We start from the raw sequence: 26282 nt of genomic DNA on the forward strand, positions 1-26282 counted from the left end.
ACACACACAGAGGTCTTCTGTCTGCTGGTGCACTCCCCACATGCTTGCAACAGCTAGGGCAGGGGGCCAGTCCAAAGCCCATAGTGCGGAACTCGATCTGGGTGGCAGGGACCCAAGTACTTGAGCCATCACTCCTGCTGTCTCCCAGGGTGCACATCAGCAGGAAGCTAAAATTGGAAGTAGAGCCAGGATTAGCACCCAGGCACTCCAGCATGAGATGCAGGTATCTTAACGTTTGGGTCAAACACCCACCCCATGAATTGCCTTTAAAAAAAATCAATAATAAATATTGGAATGCACCCACCACTTCCTCCTATTCTGCACTTTCTCATTCCCTTCTTTCTCCAGGGCAACTTCTTCGTGCCGTTTGCACTGCCTTATGGGAGATTACCCAGGATCCTTTAGCCTACAACTGTCAGGACGTTTTACATTTTTTTTCTTTATTTATTTTCATTTTCGTTTGGAAAGCAGAGAGACAGAAACAGCCAGACACACACACACACAGAGGGGTGGAGAGATCTTCCATCCTCTGGTTCAGTCCTCAAATGGTCACAACGGCCAGGGCTTAGCCAGGGATGAGCCAGGGGCCTGCAATTCCGCCCAGATCAATGGGCGGCAGGGGCCCAAGCGCTGGAGCCATCACCTGCTGCCTCCCGAGAGGTGCTTTAGCAGGAAGCGGGATGGGAAGCAGTGTCGCTAGGGCTTGAATCAGGCCTGTGATATGGCATCTTAACAGAGCCAAACGCCCATCTCTTATGTTTTATTTTTGCGTTTAAAATTCATGTCCGAACATTCTGAAGCTCCCCTCGGTACCAGTCATGCTGCCGCCCATTTCCCAACACTGAGTGAGGGCAGGTTCTGCCTTAAGTCTTCTTTCAGCGCTGCCTTGTGTTGCCTGAGCCTCTGGACTGCTCAAGTCGATGGGGCCTCACCAGGGAGGGGAAACACGTGCTGTGTCTCCCTCTCACTGTAACTCGGAAAATCTGGCATTCGCCCTTCTGCGATCCCACAGGCACAGGGGAGGCCCAGGGCCAGCTCCCAGTCTTTGGCTCAAAGTCAGTTTGCTTAAACACGTGGCAGGTGCGGCCTTCTGCCTGCCAGCTGCCCCAGCTTCATGACCTGCAGAGGTTCGCAGAAGGCATTTGCTCCCTGGGGACTCCAGGACTCCTGACTCACTCCACACGGCTCCCTGTTAGCCCTCACGCCAGGAGTAGGGAGCAGGCCTTGGGAAGGTGCTCTCGGCCAACTCCAAGAGGGAGCAAAATGAGGCTCCGCGGGGCACCTGCAAAGGCCGGACTCCCTGTGACTTCACTCTTGCTTGAGGGGAACCCCGACCTGCCGACGGCAGACGCCGTGGCCTCACCACGGTGGTGAGAGCCGAAGAGAGAGAAATCAACTCTCTGCCCTTCAAAACAAAAGAGCAGGCAGAAGTGTGAGGAGGATGGCACCGGCTCACAGACCATATGTCTCCTGCTGCGGGTGCCTGGGAGCTCATTCGAAGCACCTACAGGTCCTGAGGTCTGTCTTTTCCACAGTTTCTCCTCCCTTGGCTGGACACCCGCGAAAGGGCTGCAGGGCTGCGAGGTTTAAAACATGAATGGAAACTTCTAGCCTTCTCTCCCGCTACCACCCCCCATGCATTGCTCCAGCCCAATCTGAACACCACGAGGTATTTTAAAATAATTTCTACTTTGATGAATTGCTGGGGAGTCCACGATTGCTCATAATCAAAGGGAGAAAAATGCAAATGAGATCCGGCCGAGAACCATCACCAGCAAACGTTTATTTCACTGCACAGTGCCAGAAAGAATTAAAACAACATTAAACTCACAGCAATCATGTTTAAGCCCTCGTTTCCAAGTGCCAAATTGCACCACTCTGGATCATACAGATGTTCGTTAATTATGCTAATTTTTATTAAACTATTAAAATGGAGAGAGTACTGGCTCAGCCAGGCAGACCCCAGCTCTGAATGAACTCTGCTCTTGTCTAGAGGAGCTAATTTACTGCATTTTTATTAAGTTGCTGATTCTTGGATTTTCGTTTTAGGATGGCAGAGAGAACCGCATTTCTGGGATCATTGTTTTCCATAAAGTCTGACTTCTCCACGGCCAGATGTCTGGGAGGACTGGGAGCGTGCTGTGAAGTTCCCAGGAGGCAGGAAACTTCTCCAGGCGGCAGCGTCTTCACTTTCACAGTGACGGGGCTCCCCTACGATGACAGCGCTGAGGCCTCAGAATGCCACAAGCACTCAGCTTCGGCATGGACTGAGGGGCGGCAGAGCTGAGATTTTAACAATGTGAGACTGGTAACTGAAGACGCTTTAGAGAAGAATATAAAAAGCTATTTAACAAAAAAAAAAAAAAAAAACACAATAACCCTTCATGTCGGCCTTGTGTTTTGGCCACACAATCTTTTCAGATGCCTGTCACTTGAAAGTGTAAGAGGTGTCCACTGTACCTATTTTACAGCTCTCTTAGATACCTGTTTCTCTCAATGTCAACCTTGCCCCTCTTCCTTGAACTTCCACCCCCTCCCCGCCATGAAGAAGTCTTAAAAAGGAAAAAGTTGGCTCTTTGGACTGCATTTTCCGGTTGGAGATGTTGGCGGTGGCACAGCTGAGCGGAGTGCAGAGGGAACCGGAAATAGATGTGGCAACAACCAGAAGTGTTTATGGGGGGGATTGCACACTGCTGTAAAAGGATTTATGCTGCTAATCTCCATCAACAAGGAAAAAAAAAAAAAAAAGCCAACCAGCTCTACCAAACCTTCCATAAAAAGAACAGCGAATTCTATAAATGAAAAGCAGTGTGGCCACCAACGCTGGGACAGCTCACAGCGGCACTCTGCCTCCAGTGGCTTCCCATTGCTGTTTATGGTTTCAAGACTATCACGGACCTCCTCGGCGCTCCTCCTGTCACAGGGCCCTGAGTCCCTGTGTGGTGCTGCGCGTACCCTGTCAGTAGGTGTCAGGGGGTCTGGGGGGAGAGCAGCAGGCGCCCATCATAAGCCTTAAAAGAGATTAAATACCCCTACTCCATGATTGCTGCATTTTAATTTCTCTCCTCCCTGCTGGTTCCTATTTGTATAAGCTCTTCCACGGCTCCCCTGGAGTAGCACAGACATGACCTGGAATGACCAGCCCGTCTTGGGATGAGAATTCAATTTCTAGGCTCAGTGAATCCTAGGCTGTTCCAACAAAAGGAACTCACCACCCTGTAGGGCACAGATTCTTGAAACCTGGAGTCTGGACCTCTGGCCTGTATGCAGGTGGCTGGGAAAGGGTCCTCGACGCCCCAGTGCCAGTGTCAGTTTGCTGCGCCTGCACACACGAGCCTTGTCCCTGAGACTTTTGGTCAGGTTCCCTAAGGTCGAAGAGCTCTCTGCTGCTTATGAACCAGCACTGCAGGGGGCAAACGCAGCGGTCTTTCTGGCCTGGACCTGGCTGCACTTCGGCCCAGTGTGGCCACACCCTCAGCACCCCTTTAAAAAAATACACTGAAAGAATCAAGGACCCTCATTCCGCCGGCTCTCCTAGGCTTCAGCCCTCGGGTGGTGGGGTCCCCTCCTTCTCCAAAGGCTGACCGAACTTGACTGTCCCCTCTAAGGCACCACCGCTTTAAGCTGTGACTTAGAAGTTGTGGTGGCCTCTCATAGCTTCCATCCAAATCCAACGTCGCCTGAGAACATTCCTGATAGAAACATCAGGAGGGGCCATGGGCTTCCAAGGAACAAGGTTCCCAGAGGACGGCTCACACGTTGGTTCCTTCAGCCACCTGAGTGCTTGGAAACCAGCGAATTCCTCTTCAAGAGAACAATCAATCAGTCCCTAACGTGAATGATCAATAAAAGCTTGATATATGAATGGGAAAAAGCCAATCAATCACAGAATTATTGGTTTATGATTGCTTATTTATCTTATTAGTGCTTGTGCCTCATACATTATCATTAGTAAATGGGGGTGGGAGGTGGGGATTTTAATTCCTAAGCAGAGTAGCTTTGCAATACTCCAGGATCAGCCAAAGAACATTATATTTTTACTCTAGATGGGCTCACAAGTCCTCTACTCTTAAATCCAGTTTTGGACATTTTGTGCTTTCTCAGGATATAAATTATTAAATAAACTGAGGGCTCCAACTCAGCGCCCTTCCAACTGAAAAACGAGGCTGAGCGTGGGAATTGCTCACCAAAGACAAACAGGTGCCCCTGTCAGGACAGGCAGTTTTATTTTGAGGTTTTTCTAAGGAGACAGCAGTTGGGTGGCTGGTGGGTTAGTGGCGCTGGAGCCTGTGAGAGGATCCGCGCTCAGCGCTTGGCTGCGACCCCGGGCCGCTTGGCAGCTTCTCCGGGCTGGTTTGCACTGTGTTTTAAGTTCTTGGCAATCCTTTTCTCTTTTTCCATTATTCAGAGTTTTGGTCTATAAATCATAATAAAAATGAATCATTAAATTTGCCTCAATTGAGCCAGTTTTATTTATTGTGAAATTTCAGGGTGCTTGCTAACCTCAGAGATGGATAGGCCTGGATGCTGGGGGGAACAGACCCGAGTGTAAGGAAGGGGACGGGGAAAGGCCGGGGTGGTCAGCCGAAGCGGATGAGGGGCTCAGGGTGCTGACTCTACAAAGCGCACCCCACCGCCTAAGCCTGGGGAGAAGGCTGCTCTCCACATGGAGAGTCCCCAGGCCTTGGAGGACAAGGTCATGGACAGCCTTGGGTCTGAAGCTCACACACTGACCAAGGTGGTGGTGCAGAGTCCATGCATGCACTGGACGGTGTCGGTGATGGCAGTGTGAACAAAACACAGAGCGGGCACACAGGCCTGGGGACAGAGAAGACACGCGCTGTGAAGGGAAGGGTGGGGGGCAAGATAGTCAAGGAGGCAGCAAACAACTTGAACTCTACCTAAGGAAGAGAGAAAGGAGAAAGGGAAGGTAAACACTTTGCAGATGGGCACAAACAAGGTGCCAAGTGCAGGATTCAGGAACAATAGCACCATTTCCGAGCTGATAGGATTGTGAGACCATGTGAGACGGGCGTGTTAATATGGATTCCATAAACTGCGCAGCTCGCAGCTCTGCACTGCGCTGTTTTGCTCTGACCGCAGTACCAGCCTCAGGCACCACAACACAATTTGGAAACAATGTGACGGAAATGTTTAATCTGCTCGGCCCATCTGTGCTGCGTATTTCTCCAGATCTCCCTGAGAGAGGCGCCTCGAATCTCCACATTGCCTTTAATATTCTCCTAAATCACCTCCCCACCGCACTTCAAGGGCCATTGCTACAATATCACAGGTTCATCTGAAGTGCAACGGGGAGGGGGGGCAGGGGGGAGGCTCAGGCCGGGAGATTTTTTATTTTAAAATAATTTCCAGAGATCGTCTTTTCTGCTTCTTTAAAAAAAAAAAAAAAAAAGAGGAGAAAAGTTATTCTACTGTTGCCGTAAGGTTATTGAGGTTGTTTGGTGCAAAACAGGGTAGGATAGAGTGGAATCATTCTCCGAAGAATTATTTTTATTAATCTCGATTCCCTCAATTGGACGTGGGAGGCGTGAGCAGATGCTCGCTTCCTCTCCTTTTCTCCCACCTTGCTGGGGTGATGTGTTCATCTGGGGCCATAGCACCGAGTCCCAGCTTGGTAGTTCCCAGGGCCAGCCCTGACCCTGCCCTGCCCTAAACAAAGCCACCTTGTTCAGGACAAGCAGGCATCTGGCCCCTGCTTCTCGAGTTCTCATCGGGAGAGGGCCCCGTCCCTGATTTCAGCTTACTGTCTGAGACTTCCCCTCTGTAGGTGTAGATGTTGGGTGTCGGCTTTCCGCTGCCTTGCCCTGCCTGACTGTGCCTGATCCGGGGAGTTGGGGTTAAGGCTGTAGGATGCGAGGGTGGGTTTTTGGTGGGGGGGGAGAGATGACTAGTCACCATGTTGCAGACCCCAGACAAATGGAAGAGAGTTGCCCATCACCCAGGAAATTAGGATGCCTTTTGCTTTGTGAATTAAAGAAATGAATAATTTAATCCTCAGGATCGTTCCGGCGAGGGAAAGGCAACGTCCCAGTTGCGGAGCCTACAGCCTGTCGGTGTGTTACATCATCTGCACACATAGGCGTTTCCATGACAACCGCTTAGAGCTTCATTTCCTGGATCCCTCTAGGGGGTGTCACAGCCAGATCCACCTGCTTTTCACCCTACCCTCGGTGGGGTCATGGTGAGGTCGCCAGAATAAATGAACGTGGGTACTAATGATCTGTTTACTGCAGTTTATGCTCTGTGTGTGTCAGGGGCACGCACATTTAGAGAGCTCATTATGGTTGCAATTAGAATGCACCATCGCTAGATATTTAACTCCTTTTTCTTTTAAATTAGCATTTTAATAACATTCTTTGAGCAGAGAAACAAAATGACCATTTTTCACGGACAAACTTCTAGCTGTAGGTGCAACTTTAATGGCAAAGTTGTGAAGGGGAAAGAAGGGAGGGGGGAAAAAAGGCCATTTTTACTACTTTCACCCTCCTCCTTACCAAAAGGATATTTTTATTTGCTTTCCAACACACTCAATTTCCTAAATTTGTTTGGAATCCAATTATTTTGGGCGGTTTAAAGTACCGAACTCTTGTTGGACGGAAATTAGCTGCGATTGAAATTGACTTTTTCCGTGACCTGTGAAAGGGGCTAAAATAATTACAAGTGTGTGGAAGCAACCCTGTCTTCAGGAGGCCCTTGCTATAGGATCGAGCTGTGGTGGGAAGGAGACCCCATCAGGGGACCTCCATACTGCCTCGGTGAGGGCTTTTTGCCTTAACATTGATGGGAATTATGGTTTCTGTTTTAGAAGACTTAGGCTTAGCTCATTAAGGCTAAGCGATGACAAAAACTTGTTGTAGACATGGTGAACAAGCAGCAGAGAGAACGAAAGCAAAAGCCCGGCGTCCTTTGCCATTTCTACACGGTGAGATCTTGCAGCATCAAAAAGCAGGAGGGAGATGACAGGACAGGAAAAAGAGGATATTGAGACCCATGTGGTCAGCACGCTCCAGAAGACATTTTTTTTTTTTTTTTTAAGGAACCAGCCAACACCTTTTCTAGGTGTTTACAGATGCCCTGTTTGTGTAAAGTACAGTGAAAAATAACAATTTGAATGTTTCGATTATCTTTCCCAGTCCGTTCCATTTTCATTATTTATTTCCTATACATCGGGACCTTGCTGAACATAATTCTGCAGACAAGGAGGTGGATGGGACAGCCCGTGTGAACGAGGAGATGGATGGCGGGTGCGTGTAAGATAGATGCTAGACGTTTATGAGAAGGAGCAGTATGCCTGCCTGGGAACACCCACAGCAGAGAGCAAGCAAGCAAGCAGGCATGCAAACCCTAACGGGTATTTGTAGGTGGGAACAAAGGTGCAAGGACCAGGCACAGAGAGCCTGAAAACGTTTGCACCCCCCCCACCCCCACCCCCCGAAAATCCACATCCAAGTTCCGCCCAAGATGCCCCATGCTCGCCGGGGCTCCCGGGACTCTCACGAGCCTTTCCATGACAACAGACAGGGATTTCACAGCCTGAAGACTTTGGAGGTCAATAGTTGAAAACCAAGAGTCAGAAAGAGAGATCTTTATCCACAGCAAAACAACCCCACGAACCCCCTTCCCCAACCACAGAAGGAAGAAAAAATTTAAAGATGCAGCAGAAAAAAATAAAATAAAAAACAAACAGAGTCTTTCTACAAATGCAGGTTTAAAATGTTTATGCTTTCGTATCAGCCTAGTTGCACCTTAGAATCTGCCATTTCATAAATAAAATACGGATGCCATAGACTATAATTCGGTGATAGCTACCCCAGGACATATCTGGATGCACTTCTGTTATTTTAATTAAATACTGCATTATGGTTTGTGACAACTCCACAGCTACAGCGTAAATGAATTCAGAATTAAAGTGTTACTTAGGCATCCAGTAATTTTTGTTTCATTCCTCAGTTTTACAAAGCAAATAGCTATAAAATCAAGATGTTTGTTCATTTACAGATGGAGCAGGATTGTCGTCGGGGCTTTTTTTTTCTCCTTAATCCTCCCGCACAGAGAGGAAGACGGAGCTTGGAGTCTGGCTCCTGACACTCTTAGCTCACGATCCACATCACAAATAGAAGCATCCTCTTGACTGGAATGCAAAATGCTGAATATTAATTGCTAGTATTACGCTTATCTTTCTAGCCGGGTGCTGTCTTTGAGCAATTATCCTGATGGGCTGCGGTCTTGCATTGCCAGATTTTTCTCCTTTGTTGAACAGTTAGAAACCAATTTTATTTTATTGTATTTTTTTTAAAAAGGCACGGTTCACAATGGCCCACGGAAGTTTTTCGTGTTTGGAACTCCTCCCAAATACAGAAGATTCGTGGGGATGGAGAAGCCGCCGAATCTCTGTGTCCGAAAGAAAAGAAAGTTTTCATAAATATTAAAATCTGAGTGTTTCCTTAATGAAGCTGGAGCGGGCATGACAACTTGACATAACCAATGGGTTGGTTTAAATGTCACTCCACCAGCAAATCGCAGGGAAGCTCCAGGGTCCTCTCAGGTGCGGGTTTTCACTCAGAATTAATGTGGTAGAGCGGAAGGGTTTTTGTTCAAATCCGAGGATTTAATTGTATCTTTAATGTGTCATACGTCAAGATGAAAGTTTGCGAAGGGCAAGTTTTCGGAAACCATCGCCCATTATTTCTAATTTGAGAATCAATATGATCTTTTTATTGCCTTAAATACCATTATGTCTGGGAATGTCTGCAAAACCCAGGTTTTCTGTGTTCTAATCGATTATCCCAACCCCCCACAACTAATGCTGTCTCTTGTGTAGCAGTGGCCACCCCGTGTGTTCCCAGTGAGGTCCCAGCTTTCGTCAGCATTTTGCTACTTTGGCTGGAGAGCTGAACCCGTGCAGTACCCAGAAGCACTGGCAGGGATGGTCTGGGAAGGCTGGATTCCTTTTGAGAAAATAATTACACAGAAACAAAGCTTTTGCGACGCCTTGTAAATCGGGCATCTCACCGAAATGTCAGCCAGCCTCGTTGGCAGATTAGTGAGGAGTTTATTACTAAATCTCTGTCTAATAAGCGTGCAGTTGACTCTGGAGGAGCTGCCTGTTGTAATACAGGCGGCGGGAAATGGAGGGACTGCCACAGTTAAAGACACAAATTTCCCCCATAATATATTCGAACGGAAACCTCTGAATCCAATACTACATGGGCATATCTAATAAATTCACAATATTTCAGTCTCAACAGCCTTCACCGGTTAGTTTTAAAGATTTATGTGGTAAAAAATTACTCAGTGATGAATATGGTTTATTCTGTGCAGTATTGGAGGTATAAGGAATTAAACTACCGTCTTTAACAGTGAATTTATTATTACCTCTGTCAAAAGACGAAGCCTTTAACAGCATTTGTTATAAATTCCCTGCAAAATAAATGGCTGGAGTTTTTTTCACATTGGAGTTTGCGAAGTACAGGGCGATTCTGAGCATGAACCTAGCCCTGCCAAGGCTGACATGGTTCTAGGTAAACATTCCTGGCTGGGCTTCCTACTTAATGATCTGGCCTGGGACTTTGCACCTGACTGCAAAGTGTGTGTGTGTGTGTGTGTGTGTGTGTGTGTGTGTCGAAAGTGAAGAGTCCTGTCCAGCAACAAGAAATTAAAGAGGAAAATGCCAATCTTATTCTCCTTCTCTCTCTCTCTTTCTCTCTCTCTCTTTTAATGGATTTTAAAATAAATGGCCAGATAGGACTGATAAGCAAGCAGGCCTCTTGTGTGTACATGTGTGCACTTGCACACGCACACAAACACCCTCTCCCTTTTGTCCTCTCTTGGAAGGGGTGTCTCCTCATTTATAAAAATTACCTGGAAGGAATGAGGCTGCCAGGGTTTGTTCTAGACGATTGGTTCCTGTCTGGGGGAAAGGAATGGCCTCCACTGAATTTGACCGGTGTGTGACCGTTGCCTTCCAGCTGACCCCAAACCCCAGCCCCATCCTCCCAAGTCTGCAGCCTCCCATGGGGGTTATTGATGAGAGCAAACGCCATCACCAGCATCACCTTCGTCATCACAGCACGGTGTTGACCTGCTTGTTAACATGCGATGCGGTGTGGGGACCGCTTCTGCTCCTCCTTCGCACCGTCATAAATAAGAAAAGATCATTTTGCCGATGGTGTCCCCTCTCCCACCCCCTTTGCTTAGGTCAGGGGTGAATCACAGGTCTTTGATGGGCACAGGTCAGGTTCATCACAGTCCGGTCAGGCTCTGCCCTAGGCCCCTATCTCCCCACTTAACTGCCCCCAAATCACCTCCCAAATCACCCTGCCCATCCCCCACCCAGCCAAGCGGAGGGGACAGTGCCTGAGGAAGTCCTGAATGGACACTAGATGTCACCAAACGCCTCCTTTCCCTCAGAGCCCTGAAATTAAAAAAAAAAAAAAAAAAAAAAAGGAAAAAAATGCCTTCATTTAAAGCAATTGAAAAAATTAACTTCTCTGCTTTTATGAGGGTTGTCGTCGCATTCAACTAAGCGCACTTAACAGAGGAAGTACGGCTGCATTCAGATCATTTCTACAGCAGACAAATCTCTTTTGGAAAGGAAGGGGTCAACGGAGGGGAAAGGTCCACATTCTCAAGTGGAGGTGAGAGAAGCGGGGTTCAGGGTCCCAGGGAGCAGGTACTGGCTCCTCGGCCAGGGGGAGGCAGGACAGGGCTGCATGACCGGACCAGGGAGCTGGGTTTGGAACCAAGATTCAGTCTGAGTTCGAGTAGCTCCAACCCACAGTGACAAGGTCTGTCCATTCTTGTCTTTAGGAGGCCCGAGGCCATCTGACAGCGTCGCACGTTTCACATTAAACTTGACCTTCTCTGTAAGGCTCCTGTTTCCATCAGTGGAGAGGACCGCCCCAGCCTGGTGTGCGTGGGCCATGGCCGTCGTCTCCTGCGCCGGCTAAGCCACAGCGTGGGAGTAGGCACACAGCTTAAGCAGTGCCCAACTGTTGCTCCAGAGCTGATTTGCATGGAAGTAAGGTGTTGGACGAGGCCCTAGAGGAGTTTAAGGCCGAGTCAAGGGGAATACGTCCAAGCCCGAGGGAAGCAGTCTCCCGACTCAGTCTACCTGAGGTGACAGGCCTCATCCAGGGTCTCTTCCTTCTAGCCATTCGAGACAGAGCTCCTGAATTTGGCTCATTGGCTGGATAGCTGATGTTACCATCGTAAACTCCTTCTAGAAAACAGGAGGCTTATTTTTTTAAGTGGGCCTTTAAGGGTTATCTGGCATAGAGGACGTTTAGAAAGAATGCTCCCTAGTAAGAGAGCCTGGAACTAGGAGGGCAGGTCACTCCTCTGAAAGTTGGGACTTGGGACTTGTCTTATCCAAATAGAGGCTTCTTAGCTCTCTTCTTCCCACCCCTAACGAGTGACCAGAGCATGCTGGGCCATGGAACACCTGGGGCTCCTCAGATCAGAGGCACGAGGCTGGGGCACAGTGTTACTGCACCTGCCCTGTCACGCCTGGTGCCCAGGCTGAATGGATTTTTGGAGTACACCTGTTGTTGAACCCCTGCCAAGTACTGATGGCCACTAACCCCCAAATCGCTTTCCCCCGCTGTTGATGTTTGGAATGTCAGACAGCGCGGAGCAGCAGCCGGCATGTATTTCAAACACAGCAGATGGATTTTTATATTAGCTCCTATTTCATGTTCAGGCAGAGCGACCGCCACACTAAAACCGCAGCCTTGGTGCTGCCGGGTTTGCTTCTGTGAGATTAATTCTGTGAAATTAATTGGGACAAGATTGAAAAGGAAATTAAAATGCAGCTGAGTGAACAGGCCTTTCAAACACCTTTTCCCTGCTCTATTCAAACTTGAATTCTGCAGTGGTCGCTGGCATCGTGGGGAGTAAGTTATGAGAGGCGGGCTCTCAGGAGCCATCGGTTACGTTTGAGGAGACCTGCACCAGTCCCACAATCTGGAGCCACTGAAGAGCGCTAAGCACCCCGCTGTGGCCTTCGCTGTGTCCCGGCTCCGGGGAGGAAGGCAGGCTCAGGCCCTCACTAGAGAAAAAGCAGTCAGAAATATCTGGGCCCAAAAGGAGCTCAGGGATCATCCACCGGATGCTCAGATCGGCTTCGTTGTTGAAGGCTCCCTTTAATATGTTTTAAGATCTAAATTGGAACTCAGTGAATTAAGTGGGCATGGAGCCGCCCGGGCCCGGGATGGACGGACGTGTGGAGGCGCTGTCCAGCAGGCAGCAGGATTCTGCCGCGCACTGCGCCGTTGGCTACTGCTTCAGAGTGCGGCTCTGCGGCTCCGGCCTCTCCCGGAAGAGACTTCTGGAGAATCTGTTGGGTAGATTTCCATGTAGGCCTCCTCACCGGGTGGCTCTCTTTTCCAGGTGAGCACCTTTTGCGCTATAGGGTGTCTCTGTGACAAGTTCTTGGCAAGATGGGCCACTTTTCCTTCTTTCTCGATTCACCAGTAATTGACTAGTGCATGCTCCACACGGATCCAAAAGGTTTACTTTATTAGTGGAAAGCAAGGGACCATAATAGTTTCCATTTTTAAGATGCCAGGGACTTTTTTTTAAGGTCATGATGCCTGCAATTCACCTTTTAAAAAATTAATTTTTATTATTTATTTGAAAGGCAGAGACCAACAGAGAGAGAGAGACAGACAGACAGACATTCCACCCTCTGGCTCAGCCCACAATAGCCAGGGCTGGCTCAGGCCAAAGACAGGAGTCTGGGACTTTGTCCAGGTCTTCCATGTGGATGGCAGGGACTTAAGCACTTGAGCCATTACCTGCTGCCTCCCAGATTTCACATTAGCTGGGAGCAGAGACAGGAACTGAACCCAGGCACTCTGATAGGGGATGCAGGGGTCCTGCATGGCATCTCTACCACTGAGCAAAACACCTCCTCCATCCGGGCACTTTTTTACACAAATCACAGCGGCCCTGTGCATAGAGATTATCCCACTTTCTAACAGATGAGGAAACTGAGGATCAACAAATTTAAGCGATACTGCCCAGGGCCATGTAAATAACCTGTTGCTTATTTTTTTGAGACGAAGACATGTGATGGGCACTTGGTTAACTGGAGGTTGCACGTTTCTTGTCCAGCAAACTGTCTTCTCTGGCGATTTTTTTATAAGAGTGGGGTTGGCACTTTGGTGCAGTAGGGTAAAGCCCCAGCCTGCAGTGCTGCATCCCATATGGGAGCCAATTCGAGTCCCGGCTGCTCCACTTCCCATCCAGCTCTCTGCTGTGGCCTGGGAAAGCAGTAGAAGATGGCCCAAGTCCTTGGGTCCCTGCACCCATGTGGGAGACCCGGAAGAAGCTCCTGGCTCCTGGCTCCTGGCTTTGGATCGGTGCAGCTTTGGCCATTGTGGTCATTTGGGGAATGAGCCAGTGGATGGAAGACCTCTTTTTCTCTCTCTCTGGCCTTACCTTTTTCTGTAACTCTGTATTTCAAATAAATAAAATAGATCGTAAAAAAAGAAAGAAAGAAAAAAGAATTAATAGTTCCCTTTCTGGTACCATTCCTGCCCGAAGGCAAGACTAGAAGATTCTCCTGAGTTTGGCCCTAGGATTCTAGAATTTGAGTTTGGATCATGCTTGGGTGACTATCAAGAAACAGCAGGGAAAAGAAAAGAAGAAAGAAGAAGAAGTCCCGGTCTAGCTATCTTCCTCCTCCCCTGCCTCCTCCTCCCACTTCCCGACCACAGGAATATTCAGAGTATTTCTTTTATAAGACGTAGAGAGGGGAAACCCGATGCATCATTTACAAGGCCAACAAAAGAACCAGTAATGGGATTTTTTTTTTTTTTTTTTACAAAGCTGAGTAAGTATTAAAGCAAAGAATGTGTTTTTGGGTGGAAATGCGTTAGCTGCTCTGGAGTGTCAGGCCTACTTGTATTTAGAGTGGGAATGGTGGAGGTAGAAGGAGCCTTCCATGGCATACAGCACCACTCCCTCACTGTCCGGGGCAGGAGACGAGTCCGGGTAAGCCGAGCTGCACAGGGCTGTACCTTGCACCCGTCAGGAAAACAGTCTCACTCAGACTCCTAAACGGCAGGCCTTCCCTGCCTGACGGGAGCTCTGCTGGGTGGAAAGAAAAGACAGATGGAACTTTCCAGACGCCATTTTCAGGACGAGGCGCCACTGAGGTCAGTTCTGTCCACCCAGGTGTGAGAGGAGGCAGGCTGCCGAGGGCAGCTGAGTCCAGCCGAGGAAGCCAGCTGAGACTAAAGCAGGATGAATTTAGGATCCATGTGGAGAGAACATTCCAGAGAGCTTGGAAGACTGCAACTCTGCAGAGACAGAAGGCTGGGAACAGTAATGGAATCTTTTTTCCTATCTGTCTGGATGGGCTCCTTTGTGCTTCTGAGAGGCCAGGGAATGGACTGGGTGACCTGTGAAGGCCCCTTTCTGTCCAGGTACGTTAAGGAAGATATAAAGGTAAACCCAATCATCAGTGCTCCCCAAACCAACAGCAACTGGACTGGAGCTTTATCAGGGAAAGTGTCGCACTTGCTCCTCTGCTATGCAGGGGGATTAGCTTTATGGACTGAAAATAGACTCAGAACCTTCCAGAAGAGTGAAGAAAGAAGCTGATAGGACTATGGCAGCAAACGTATTCTCACTGAATGAAACTCTGCTATGTAGACTTTTAGAAATGGAGGGAGGAGAGAAAATGGTGGGGTTGACTCCCCATGATCGTTGGCATCTCCTAAGAATACAACAGCCGTGATAACCACAGACAACTCTGTATTGCAGGACAGGTCACTGCACAGCCCCTTCTGACTGGAGGGAAGGGACCCCCAGTGAGAAGCCATTAACAAAGGCAAAAGACATGCAAAACAAACAAAATCATCAAGACGGAGAGAAAAGGCCAGCAGACAGTCTGGCTCTGTTCTTCCCCCTCCTGCTGCAGGCACCTCCAGACAATGTAAACAGTTAATTTGTTCACCTGCAGGCTCTGGGCAAACAGAGGCCTGGTCACACCTGAGTGGATAACTCGATTACCCCCGTAATGCCAGTGTGGTAATGTACACAAATTCTATTACACGGCAAACCTTGCTTTCGGGCATTTGAAATACCAATCAGGCCAATGTCCACTCCCTTCTTTGCTTCCAATTTATTCTTGGTGTATTGGAGCTATACCGAAATGGCACTAGGGCGGCGCAGAGTTAGGGATCTGAGAGAAATCATTAGAAGATTGTGATCTCACTCAGCAGGGCCCACAGGCCCCCTCTTCTCTTGCAAAGGGCTGGATCTGAAATCAGACCTGTTTAAAGGAGCCTGGGTTTTTGGAACACTGACAGGTACTTTGGGTCAGACCTGGTTTGCTTCCCAAGGAGTTTAGGGTATGTTTCTGAGCCAGACAAACCTTGCGCCAAGACTGTAACATTTGCAGAATAAAGATGAATGGTAAATGGTGGGTTAATAACGTAGTGGGTTTTCAATTTTCCTTTATGGAATCCTCACACTCAGCAATTAAAGAGCAAATTGTGCCTATTTAAAAAATGTGTTTGTAGATATTGACTGACTGCATAGGACTTTTAAATACATTCTTATTGTACGGGAACCTATTTTCTTAGCCTGCCCATAGAATGTGTGTGGTCTTTCCCTACAAAATGATGCCACTCGTCCCCTACCCCTCCCCTGGAGCCCATGAGTCCTGAATGTTCACATTCAGTGATGGACCGGCAATAATTCCTATTTTATTTTTTAAAGCCATTCCTTTACTATCAATGATACTATTTGTGGGATGGTTGGCTGGGCTAGGGGTTAGCTTATGACTGAGGAAGAGAATAAAGTTAGCTGGCTTGTGTGGGACTGGATTCACTCACTGTCTTGGCCTTATCAGCACTTGCTCAAACCAATTGAGCTAACTAGGTCTGACTCCTCCCCCATGTGTAATTATGTTACAGTCTTGTTTATCTATAAATGAAATAAGAAGGCAGCTTACCTAGCCAGAATGTTTTCAATAGCATTATATGATAATAAATTATGTACATATTGATGCACTTTAAGTACCACAAGTCCCTGAAAAACATCAATTTTGATTGGTGTTGTTTTAGTATCTACTTTGTTGCATTTTTTAAATTTGAAAATTGGTTCCTGATTCTGAATTTTCACTTAAGAATTCCCCTAACAATTCCAAATAAATGGGACTTTATCATATGTGCACGACAACCATGTAACACACACGTGGAACAACTGTGGTTATACCGACCATATTACTAAAAATGAAAAAAATCTGCCTTCGATGCAAGCCCCATCCTCTGTGTCCTTACCTTGCTCAAAATGCGGATGAGGTCACCTCGTTGAAAGGACAGTTCATCTGGCTGGTCACCATGGCAATCCCATAGGCCTTGGTAATAACTGGCATAGTCCACTAATCAAAGAAAAGAAAAACCAGAGTCAAGAAGACTTGTTGGAGAGGGAATTCGGAGCTGCACTTAAATCACCTCTTGGTGATCCCACGTCACAGGGCCTGGTTTGATCCAGCTGGCTTCGGATCCAGTTTCCTACTAATGTGTACCCTGGAGGTCAGCAGATGATGGCTCAAGTAGTTCGGTCCCTGCCACCCACATGGGAGACCTGGATGGCCTTCTAAACTTCTTGCTGTGGCCTGGCCTGGCCCAGCCCTGGCTTTTGTGGGCATTTGGGGAGTGAGCCGGTGGATGGAAGATCTCTCTTTGTCTATGTCTGTCTCCCTGTTGCTCTGCCTTTCAAACACATGAAAATAAATACATAAAACCTATAAAGAAGAATCTGTCCTTCCCAAGCAGCATACATTTTTGCTGCACAAGCAGACCAGCATTCTGATGGCATCCCCAGGAAACCCCAGATTCAGGGAGTTCGAAATGAGATGTGAGTACAGCCTGCATGAGCAAAGGACTATGGGAGGCAGAGATCATTAACTAACATTAAATATTTACCGACCACCCCTAGTAGGGTGCTGTTCAACAATGTGCTAAATATATTTATTAATAAAAGAAAAATCAGGCAGGTAATTTTTCATTTGGTTTGTAAGCAAGCAGCACACAGAGGTTTTCAGCCTCACTTGACCCAGCGAGGCTCATCTAAACTACCCAGTGCCTCTCTTCTTTGGATATTGGAAAGATCAGGGCGAGTCTCCGAACGCTGCCCACCCATGGCAGAGGTCGGGTTGGCCAGCATGCTTCTGCATCACAGCTCACATTCTAGCCTCTTCAGTTCCACAGGAACGGCCTCCTGGGCACTCCCCACCCAGGTCCTATTTGAGGCAATCACCGCTAAACATGGAAATGAACAGTCCAGTCTTTAAGTGGAACCAAGCGGGGGCGTCCCATCCATTACAACCAAGTTCTGGGTGGGCTGGCCTTTTTCCAGCATCTCATTTCTAGACCCCGAACATGTCTGCCAAGATTTATCTGCAAGCCCCCAGGGGAGCAGAAACCAAAGTGATCTGCATTAAAAATGAAAGCAACTGAAGACGACAAACCAAGCTTTAGAAGCAGCCGGGAGAGATTTACTGGGCTGCTCAGCAGGACGAGATGGCAATGATGCCACAGGACAGCCATCGATTCTCAACAATGAAGAATTCATATTGATCTTCTTCTACCGGGAAAGGTTAAACACTAGAGTACAAAGTGGGAGAGGATCTGGGGATTTGAATGGCAGGAGAGCCCATGCCCCCTGGACCAGGCCTGCTCTCTTCCTTAGGATGCAGTGGGAACTGTGAACAAAGCACCTCCCAAAGATGGGATTTGATTGATGGGATTCAGGAGCCCTGTGTTCTAATTAAAAGTCATGCTATTTGGGGGACTTTTACGTGGATTCTCCAGATTTCCACCTTTCCCTGCATTGGTGCTGACCCTTCCAAGGCCAGTGATAAGGAGGGGAACAGACGGAGGGTAAGTGGGCAGATGGGATATGGAGATCTGGCTACATTTGCTTGTTTTCTACTTATTCGTAACTTCTGAGCAATTCAAACACTAAAAAGGCACAAGGGAAGCGAAATCTCTACATGTTTCTGGAAAAGAACTAAGGATCTTAAAGTGCACAAAAAGAAAGGAGGGATGTAGTGATGTAGTTAAGAAGTGAAAATGCGGAGCTGGCGTCGTGGTGTGGTGGGTGAAGCCACTGCCTGCGATGCGAGCATCCCATATGGACACTGGTTCTTGTCCAGGCTGCTCCGCTTCTGATCCAGCTCCCTGCTAATGGCCTGGGGAAATTAGCAGAAGATGACCCAAGTGTTTGGGTCCCTTGCACCCATGTGGGAAACCCAGAAGAAGCTCCTGGCTCCTGGCTTCGTCCTGGCCCAGCCCTGGCTGTTGTAGCCATCTGGGGAGTGAACCAGTGGCTGGAAGACCTCTCTCTCTCTCTCTGTCTCTTACCCTCTCTCTGTAACTCTGGCTTTTCAAATAAATAAATAAGTCTTTAAAAAGAAAAAATCCTGGCTGCCTTAGGAAAAAGTGAAAATATCAGCTGTGTAGAAGCTCAGGCCTGTTTTCTTTCTAGAGAAAATTGTTTGTATATTCAGCAGACAACAGAGGGCAGCAAAGGAGATAATGACAGAGAAAACATTTTGCCACTGAGCTAAGAATATGTTTGGAAGAGAAATACTTTGGGGAAAAATGTTAACTCTTGAAAAGACAAAGCATGTATTTTGGAGGATATCAGTGTGTGGAATAATAGAGAAATATGAGCCCCCACAGCATGAAGAGCAGTTTTCCCACAGACGTATTAGTGCATTTTCAGTTGTAATAGACTTGATTAATCACCCCAAGATTTTGACTGAGCTTAGGAATGTAATTGAGATTGATACTCTTCATAGACTTAGATATGGTAGAGAAAATAATAGAAGAATTTAAAAATTTTTATTTGAGAGGCAGAGAGAGAGAGAGAGAGAGAGAGAGAGGGAGAGAGAGAAAGGAGAGAGAAATCGAGCGCTCTCCTCTTTTGATTTACTCCCCAAATGCCTCGCGCAATGGCCAGGGCTGTGCTGGGGCTGAAGCAAGGGAGCCTGGAACTCAATTCAGGTCTCTCAGTGGGAGCCTGCACCCACCGATTTGAGCCTTCACGGTTGCCTCTTAGAGTCTGTGTTGGCAGGAAGCTGGAGTCAGGAATAGAGCTGGGAATTGGACCCAGGCCCTATAATGTGAGATGTGGGTGTTTTAACTGCTAAACTAAATACACACTCCTGAGAAAAGAACATTTTTATACATAGACTTTTAAAACATAATGTGGGCTGGCGCCACAGCTCAATAGGCTAATCCTCCGCCTAGCGGTGCCGGCGCACCGGGTTCTAGTCCCAGTCAGGGCGCCGGATTCTGTCCCGGTTGCTCCTCTTCCTGTCCAGCTCTCTGCTGTGGCCAGGGAGTGCAGTGGAGGATGGCCCAAGTGCTTGGGCCCTGCACCCCATGGGAGACCAGGAGAAGCACCTGGCTCCTGCCATCGGATCAGTGCGGTGCGCCGGCTGCAGCTTGCTAGCTGCAGTGGCCATTGTGGGGTGAACCAACGGAATAAGGAAGACCTCTCTCTCTCTCTCTCTCTCGCTCTCTCTCTCTCTGTCCACTCTGCCTGTCAAACAATAAAAAAAAAAACAAACACCATAATGTGAAGGGGGCCGGTGCTGCTGTAGTGTAGGGCTAAGCCTCTGCGGCACCAGTATCCCATATGGGTAACTGGTTTGAGTCCTGGCTACTCCACTTCCGATCCAGCTCCCAGCTAGTGACCTGAGAAAAGCAGCGAAGATGGCCAAAGTGCTTGGGCCCCTGTCACCCACGTGGAAGACCAGGATGAAGCTCTTGGCTTTGGATCAGCCCAGCTCCGGCCGCTGCAGCATGGCTGAGTGAACTAGTGTATGGAAGATCTCTCTGTCTCTCCCTCTCTCTGTTTGTAACTCTCTTGAATAAAAACAAATAAATAAATCTTTAAAAGAAACACCATAATGTGAGGGGTTGGTGTTATGGCATAGTGGGTAAAGCTGCCACCTGCAATGCTGGCATTCCATATGGGCGCTGGTTTGAGTCCCGGCTGCTCCACTTCTGATCCAGCTCCCTGCTATTGGCCTGGGAAAAGCAGTGGAGATGGTCCAAGTGCTTGGGTCCCTATACCTGGTCTTCCTGGTTGGAGACCAGGAAGAAGCTCCTGGCTCCTGACATCAGTCTGGCACAGCCCTGGCCTTTGCAGCAGATGGAAAAATCTCTCTCTCTCTCTCTGTAACTCTGACTTTCAAATAAATACATAAATCTTAAAAAAAAAAAAAATGGACCCATAACTCGAGGGGTGAATGTTTGGTGCAGTGGTAAGATGCTGTGTGGGACACCTGCATCCCATATCAGAATGCCTAGGTTTGAGCCCCAACTCCATTTTTGGCTCCAGCTTCCTGCTAATGCAAACCTTGGGAGTCAGCAGGTGACAGCTCAAGAAGTTGGGCCCCTGGCACCATGTGGGAGACCTGGGTTGAGTTCTGGGCTTCTGGTTTTGGCTTGGCTCAACCCTGGATGTTGTAGGCATTTGGGGGATGAACCAGTGGATGGAAGATGCAAATGAAAAATCCTGGCATTTTGTCTTTGTAGTAGCCCAGCCTGAATTGGGGGATACATTTGGAAAAAAAAGAAGAGTGATAAAGTAATCTTGGCCTTTTTGTGGCCTAGCAGATGCTTCTCCCCACAGTGTGTCTGGATGTGGGACAGCTCCTAAGATTGTGAGAATCTTTTGGATATATGAAGGAACTTCAAAAAGTTTGTGGAAAATGGATTTAAAACATAAGTTTAAGGGCTGGCATTGTGGTGTCATATGTAAAGCTTTGGCTTGCAGTGCTAGGATCCCATATGGGTGCTAGTTTGAGACCTGGCTGCTCTACTTCCAATCCAGCTCCCTGCTACTGAGCCTGGGAAAGCAGTGGAAGATGGCCCAAGTGTTTGGGCCCCTGCCACCCATGAGGGAGACCTGGAAGAAGCTCCTGGCTCCTGGCTTCAGCCTGGCCCAGCTCTGGCCATTGCAGCCATCTGGGGAGTGAACCAGCAGATGGAAGATCTCTCTCTGTCTCTGTCTCTCTCTGTTTTTTCTGCTCTCTGTGTAAATCTGACTTTCAAATAAATAAATAATTTTTAAAAGATAAGTTTATTTTGATACAAAAAATTGAAATTCATACATAGTTTTTTCAAAAATACACATTTTCCACAAACTTCTGCAGAGTCCTCGTACAGGAAAAATGTGATTTGGTACTGGGTATGTATGGCATCTGGGGAGACCACCTGGAAACAGTCCTATTCCGAAAGTCTAATAGATCCCAGGAAGGCAGGAAGCAAGTAGGAATACAGAAACCTTCCAGGAAAGAACGGATAGGAAAGGCCTTCGATATAAAAGGCTGAAGACGATGAGAGTCCAGGAACTCCGGGCTGGTTTAAGCCCTGGAAGAGGGACCACCAGATTCAGAGCCATGGTGACACAGTGGAGAAAGGCTGGGCCTGCTCTCTGGGATGAGGGGTCCTGGAAATAAGGCAATGAGTGAGAGCCGTCCTGTAGCTGGACGAGACTGGACTGCACCCTGCAGACTCCCTGCTTAACCATGTACGATCGGCATTTATATGGGTGTGTGCATGCACCATTGCTAATTCTTTCTGTAGCATTCAACAAACATATGCACAGTACCGACTGAATACCAGGGACTGTGCCAGATACTGGGGACTCTGCTGCAGCCACACACATCCCTGTTCTCAAGGCTATCATCTGGTGGGGGAGGTGTTGCAGAATGAACAGTGGCACACGTGTTTCTTTGTTTATGACTGTGATTATGTGTGTGAAGGGGAAGCTGAGGTTGCTGTGTGAGACAGGGAGTTTAATAGTCAGAGGGGTCTGCTGGTAGGACAGAAACCCGACCAAATGGGTGCTATTCGAAGACTTTGGTTGAAGAGAGGCAGAGATCAGGCCTAGGAGAGCTTCACTGCTGAAGCCTGGCCGGGGGGAACATGCAGGCCCCAAAGTCTGCAGGGCTAGCACCTCCCTAAACGTGCCCAAGGCACCATCCAAACAGGTGCGTGCACGTCTGATCTGGAGAGCGGTGAGAGTAACCCTGGACGGGACAGTGAGGCTAGATTTAAGTTCCTTTAGCTTCACACTCCTCCGCCAACAGGCTGAGATCAGGAGTGGCGCAGAATCCTGACCAGTTAATTAATTCAAAACATCCCCATTCTCATTTTGAGGACATTATTCCATCTAATTATTTTTTTTTCCAGTCTGTCCATTTGGAATGAAAAACAAAAGAATAAAGCTTAATGCCAGCATTTCTCAATGTCTCTCCAAAAAAACGTAACTCTGCACTAAATAAAGCCTGGTAATTCAAAAGCAAAGCTCTAATATATTCAGCATAAAACAGACAGAGGACCTAGAGCAATAATGACACCACTAATAACTAAAACAGTTATAACAATTAACAACAATTACAATGATGGAGAAGCTAATGGGTATGATCACTGCATTTAAATTGCTAGCCGAGCTGAAGAGCACTTTTTTTTTTAGAGGAAAATAAGGGGGGGGGGGCAGCAGCTTATTCTCTTTATCCCATGTAAGGGAAGCTAAGCTCCAACCAAACAAAACATCACAGGAAGGGTAGTAACAGACCAGGTTTAAAACACAGTATTGGTTTTTCTCTTTCCAGGTATTTACTGTAAAGCATTTGTCATTGCAGGCCGGGTTTTTAGAACGAGTGATGGTTATTTTTCCTGTGACTGAGGCCAAGTTGGTGCTATTGCTGACAGCCAAAGGCTGAGAATCAGCCTCCAGGATGTGGAAAGTTCTCAGGTGAGAGGCTGGGGCACCTTTCTGCTTCTTGGGACGACAGAACCTGGCTGTGTTTGTCTGGGGAAAATTGTGTAGCTCCAGGATCCAAGCTGTGACCAGGGAAGAGACTAAAGGCAAGTCAGCATGCTGTTGACATTTCTTTACTCTCTCCCTCCCTCCCTCCCTTCCTTCCTTCCTGATTTATTTATTTGAAAGATAGGGTTACAGAGAGAGGTAGAGACAGAGAGCGAGCGAGGTCTTCCACCCCTATATGGCCACAACAGCCAGAGCTGAGCTAATCAGAAACCAGGAGCCAGGAGCTTCTTCTGGGTCTCACACAGGGGTGCAGGGGCCCAAGCACTTGAGCCATCTTCTACTGCTTTCCCAGGCACATTAGCAGGATTGGAAGTGGTGCAGCTGGGACTAGAACTGGTGTCCACATGGGATGCCAGCACTGCAGGCTGGGGCTTTAACCAATGCGCCGACCCCTGTTTACATTTTCTTGATGAGTGAAGACTGTCAAAGAGGCCTGAAGTTGGGTACAACCACTTGACTGATGGAGAAGAGGAGTGAAAGGAGGCTCTTGACCATTCATTTACATATACGTATGTAAAAGGCCAGAGGTGACCCAGTGGAGGTGAACTGAAACAGGCCAGGACGGGCTGCCGTGTTCCAGTCCATTCAAGTGGATGCCATCTCCTATTTCAGAAAGAAGGCCTGAAAAAAAAAAAAACAAACAAAAAAACAAACAAACAAAAAAACCAAACAACCCATCGCATCCGCTTTGACTGGCAGGAGAGCAAGAAGAGTGACCCACAACCCTGTTCGCTTGCTCCTGCAGCTCCCTGACATGGAGCTCTGGGGTCACGACAGGTCTTCACGTTGTAGGAACAACTTGGATGTGGGGGCCACTCGCTGATTCCGATTTTCCTCTCCTTTGCTCCTTTGGTTGGACCACAGCTTTGCCTAGCTGCTGGTGAGCTCGTGCTGAAACACGGATCTCCACAGGTTAGGAGCTGCCACCCCTCTGCGGCTTCCTTCCGTTCCCCGCGTGTGATAGCTCGCTCCTGGTGGACACGGAGCGGCGGGAGAGCCGCAGAGATGGGATGCGCAGATGCAAGCACCCTTCTGCCCTCCTGGAGTTATTGAATGCGGCTAAGACCATAATAGTGTGGTCTGTCTCCTCTTTGACTTAGTTTGCCCACAATTTCAGAGCACACGGTGTCCAAAAACCTGTTGTTTAAGGTCCTCCTTGCTCAGGGGTTTGATGTGTGTGAGGACAATTCATGCCCCCAAGCTGCTTTTTTTTGGCCACTGCACATCCAAGCAAATGGCCAGGACTTTTTAATACAAACAGCACAGAACACGCCTTATTTCTGGTAAGTAACCAAGTAGAATACTACCTTTCCATGGAAAGGGAGCGAGGAGCTGTGTCAGACTGCTAGGCTGAGGGGTGGGCACTTCGCGAAAGTCTGAGGTGTTGAAGAGTCACTCATTAAAACAACCCTGTTACTAACAGTCACGCTGCACACCCAGCTCCTTATGGATTGAACAATCAATACTACAAGGCTGTGATAGATTTTCTAGGTAACAGAATAAAATAGAAGAAATTACATCGCACAGGGTCATTAACACTCAATAAGGCAAACAAAATTCCTCCTTCCTCCCCACCCCCTCCTGCTAAGATCCGTCTGGCCCTTAGAATGTTAGCAATCCCATCAGGGAAAAGCACACGATTCAAGGAACAGGATCCCTGGGTGGTGGAGGAAGCACTTGGAGCTTTGTTTTTAAGGCTTATTTATTTATTTGAGAGGCATGGTGATAGAGACAGGGACAAAGAGAGAGAGGGAGAGGGAGGGAGGGAGGGAGGGAGGGGAGAAGGGAGGGAGAGAGGGAGGGAAGGAGAGATCTTCTATCTGCTGGTTCACTCCCCAGATGCCCACAACAGCAGGAGGTAGGTCAGCCAGGAACTTCACTTGCCCTGTGTCTTCCCTGTAGGTGGTGGGAGCCTAAGTCCTTAGGCCATCACCTGCTGTACAAAGCAGCCGGGACCCAAGCTGCCACTCTGATATAGGATGTGGTCTTCCCAAGAAGTGGCTTTACTTGCGTGCCACAGTGCCTCCCCTGGTATTTGGATTTTAAAGGTAACCCTGCCAGCCATAGCGCGCATATATATATATATATATATAAAAATATTTTTTTTTGGAGGAAGGTCAACTAGCTTCATTTTTCCCTCTTCAATGGCACATTAACATCTGAGAGAAACGAAGGGAAGCCCGCTTGTGCAGCCGGTCTACGAGATGAGGCTTCACCCTTAGAGCTCCCTTCCTTCTGAATGTCTTCACTGGGGCTGCCTGCCCTTCCCCCCAGCCCTCCATATTTTATTGTTATAAAACTAAGTGGTGACGTTTGGATGTTGCATATTTGTCGTTGTTTCTCTAGCTCCTTTGCAGAAAAGGCGCTATTTAAATTCAATAAATAAATAAGTGAACACAAATAAGAAAAATTCCTGCCTCAGATTCTGCAGAGAGAGCAAAACGTCCTTCTGTTTTTAATCATGAAGTCACCAATCATTATAACTGGTGGGAAGTGTGGGCCAGAGAAACTTATTTACAGCTTGCTGTACTTGAACACCACCTCTTGTGGTGAGGCGGGAAGCATGGGGAACAGAAGTGGTTTTTTTTTTTTTTTTTTTAACTTGCTTGAATTATAGCTGTTGGAATAGTTAGGAAATACAACTCCTCTCACCTCCCAGACAGAACCTTAGCGAGAGCGAGGCAGGAGGAGGAAATGAGGAGTGGGAGGAGCTGAAGTGGATTCTCAGTCTTTACTAGAAGAATGGAGCTTAAGACAGAGGTGGGCTGGTGCCGCGGCTCACTAGGCTAATCCTCTGCCTTGTGGCGCTGGCACACCAGGTTCTAGTCCTGGTCGGGGCGCCGGATTCTGTCCCGGTTGCCCCTCTTCCAGGCCAGCTCTCTGCTGTGGCCTGGGAGTGCAGTGGAAGATGGCCCAAGTGCTTGGGCCCTGCACCCCATGGGAGACCAGGAGAAGCACCTGGCTCCTGCCTTTGGATCAGCGCGGTGCGCCGGCTGCGGCTACCATTTTGGGGATAGACCTCTCTCTCTCTCTCTCTCTCTCTCTCACTATCCACTCTGCCTGTCAAAAAAAAAAAAAAAAGACAGAGGTGGCCATAGGAAGCTTACGGTCTCCCCACCCAAGCTGTGTTTTCTGCACTGGTCGTGGATGTTGGTTGAGAAAAGACATCTTTTCTGTTGGAATTCTTCACACACACAGAAAACAGGGGACAGCAGCTCCCAGAAAGGACTTAATGGCCTGGTGGCTTCTGACGAGGCCTTGGCCGCCACGTTAATGTCTTCCCTTCTCCCTTGCTCTTCCGCTGTCTTTTCTCTGCCCTGGGAGAAGCTGGACCCTTAGGAAGGTGGGTCCTCCAGGAGCCCTTTTGAGCATTCACTCCCTACAGAGAA

General features: G+C 48.1%; 1 protein-coding gene across 7 annotated transcripts in view; it reads right to left on the minus strand.

Moving 5' to 3' along the window:
- The window catches only part of SKAP1 (src kinase associated phosphoprotein 1), a 304258-nt gene that overhangs the window by 6439 nt on the left and 271537 nt on the right, over positions 1 to 26282 (minus strand). For 2 of the 7 annotated variants that reach the window (XM_089318110.1, XM_089318108.1), the window contains 2 exons: positions 16317 to 16417; positions 2076 to 2343 (listed from right to left, as the gene is read on the minus strand). In XM_089318110.1, the coding sequence (XP_089174236.1) occupies positions 2212 to 2343; positions 16317 to 16417 (233 nt within the window). In that variant the 3' untranslated portion in view covers positions 2076 to 2211. Of the gene's footprint in view, positions 1 to 2075; positions 2344 to 8265; positions 8413 to 16316; positions 16418 to 26282 lie in introns of those variants that run through there. The other 5 variants (XM_008271352.5, XM_070060822.2, XM_051825599.3 and 2 more) reach the window with 4 other exon arrangements.

Source organism: Oryctolagus cuniculus, chromosome 17, assembly GCF_051225735.1.
Source record: "Oryctolagus cuniculus isolate XC-2025 breed Fujian yellow rabbit chromosome 17, ASM5122573v1, whole genome shotgun sequence".
In the NCBI taxonomy this organism is placed as follows: Eukaryota; Metazoa; Chordata; class Mammalia; order Lagomorpha; family Leporidae; genus Oryctolagus; species Oryctolagus cuniculus.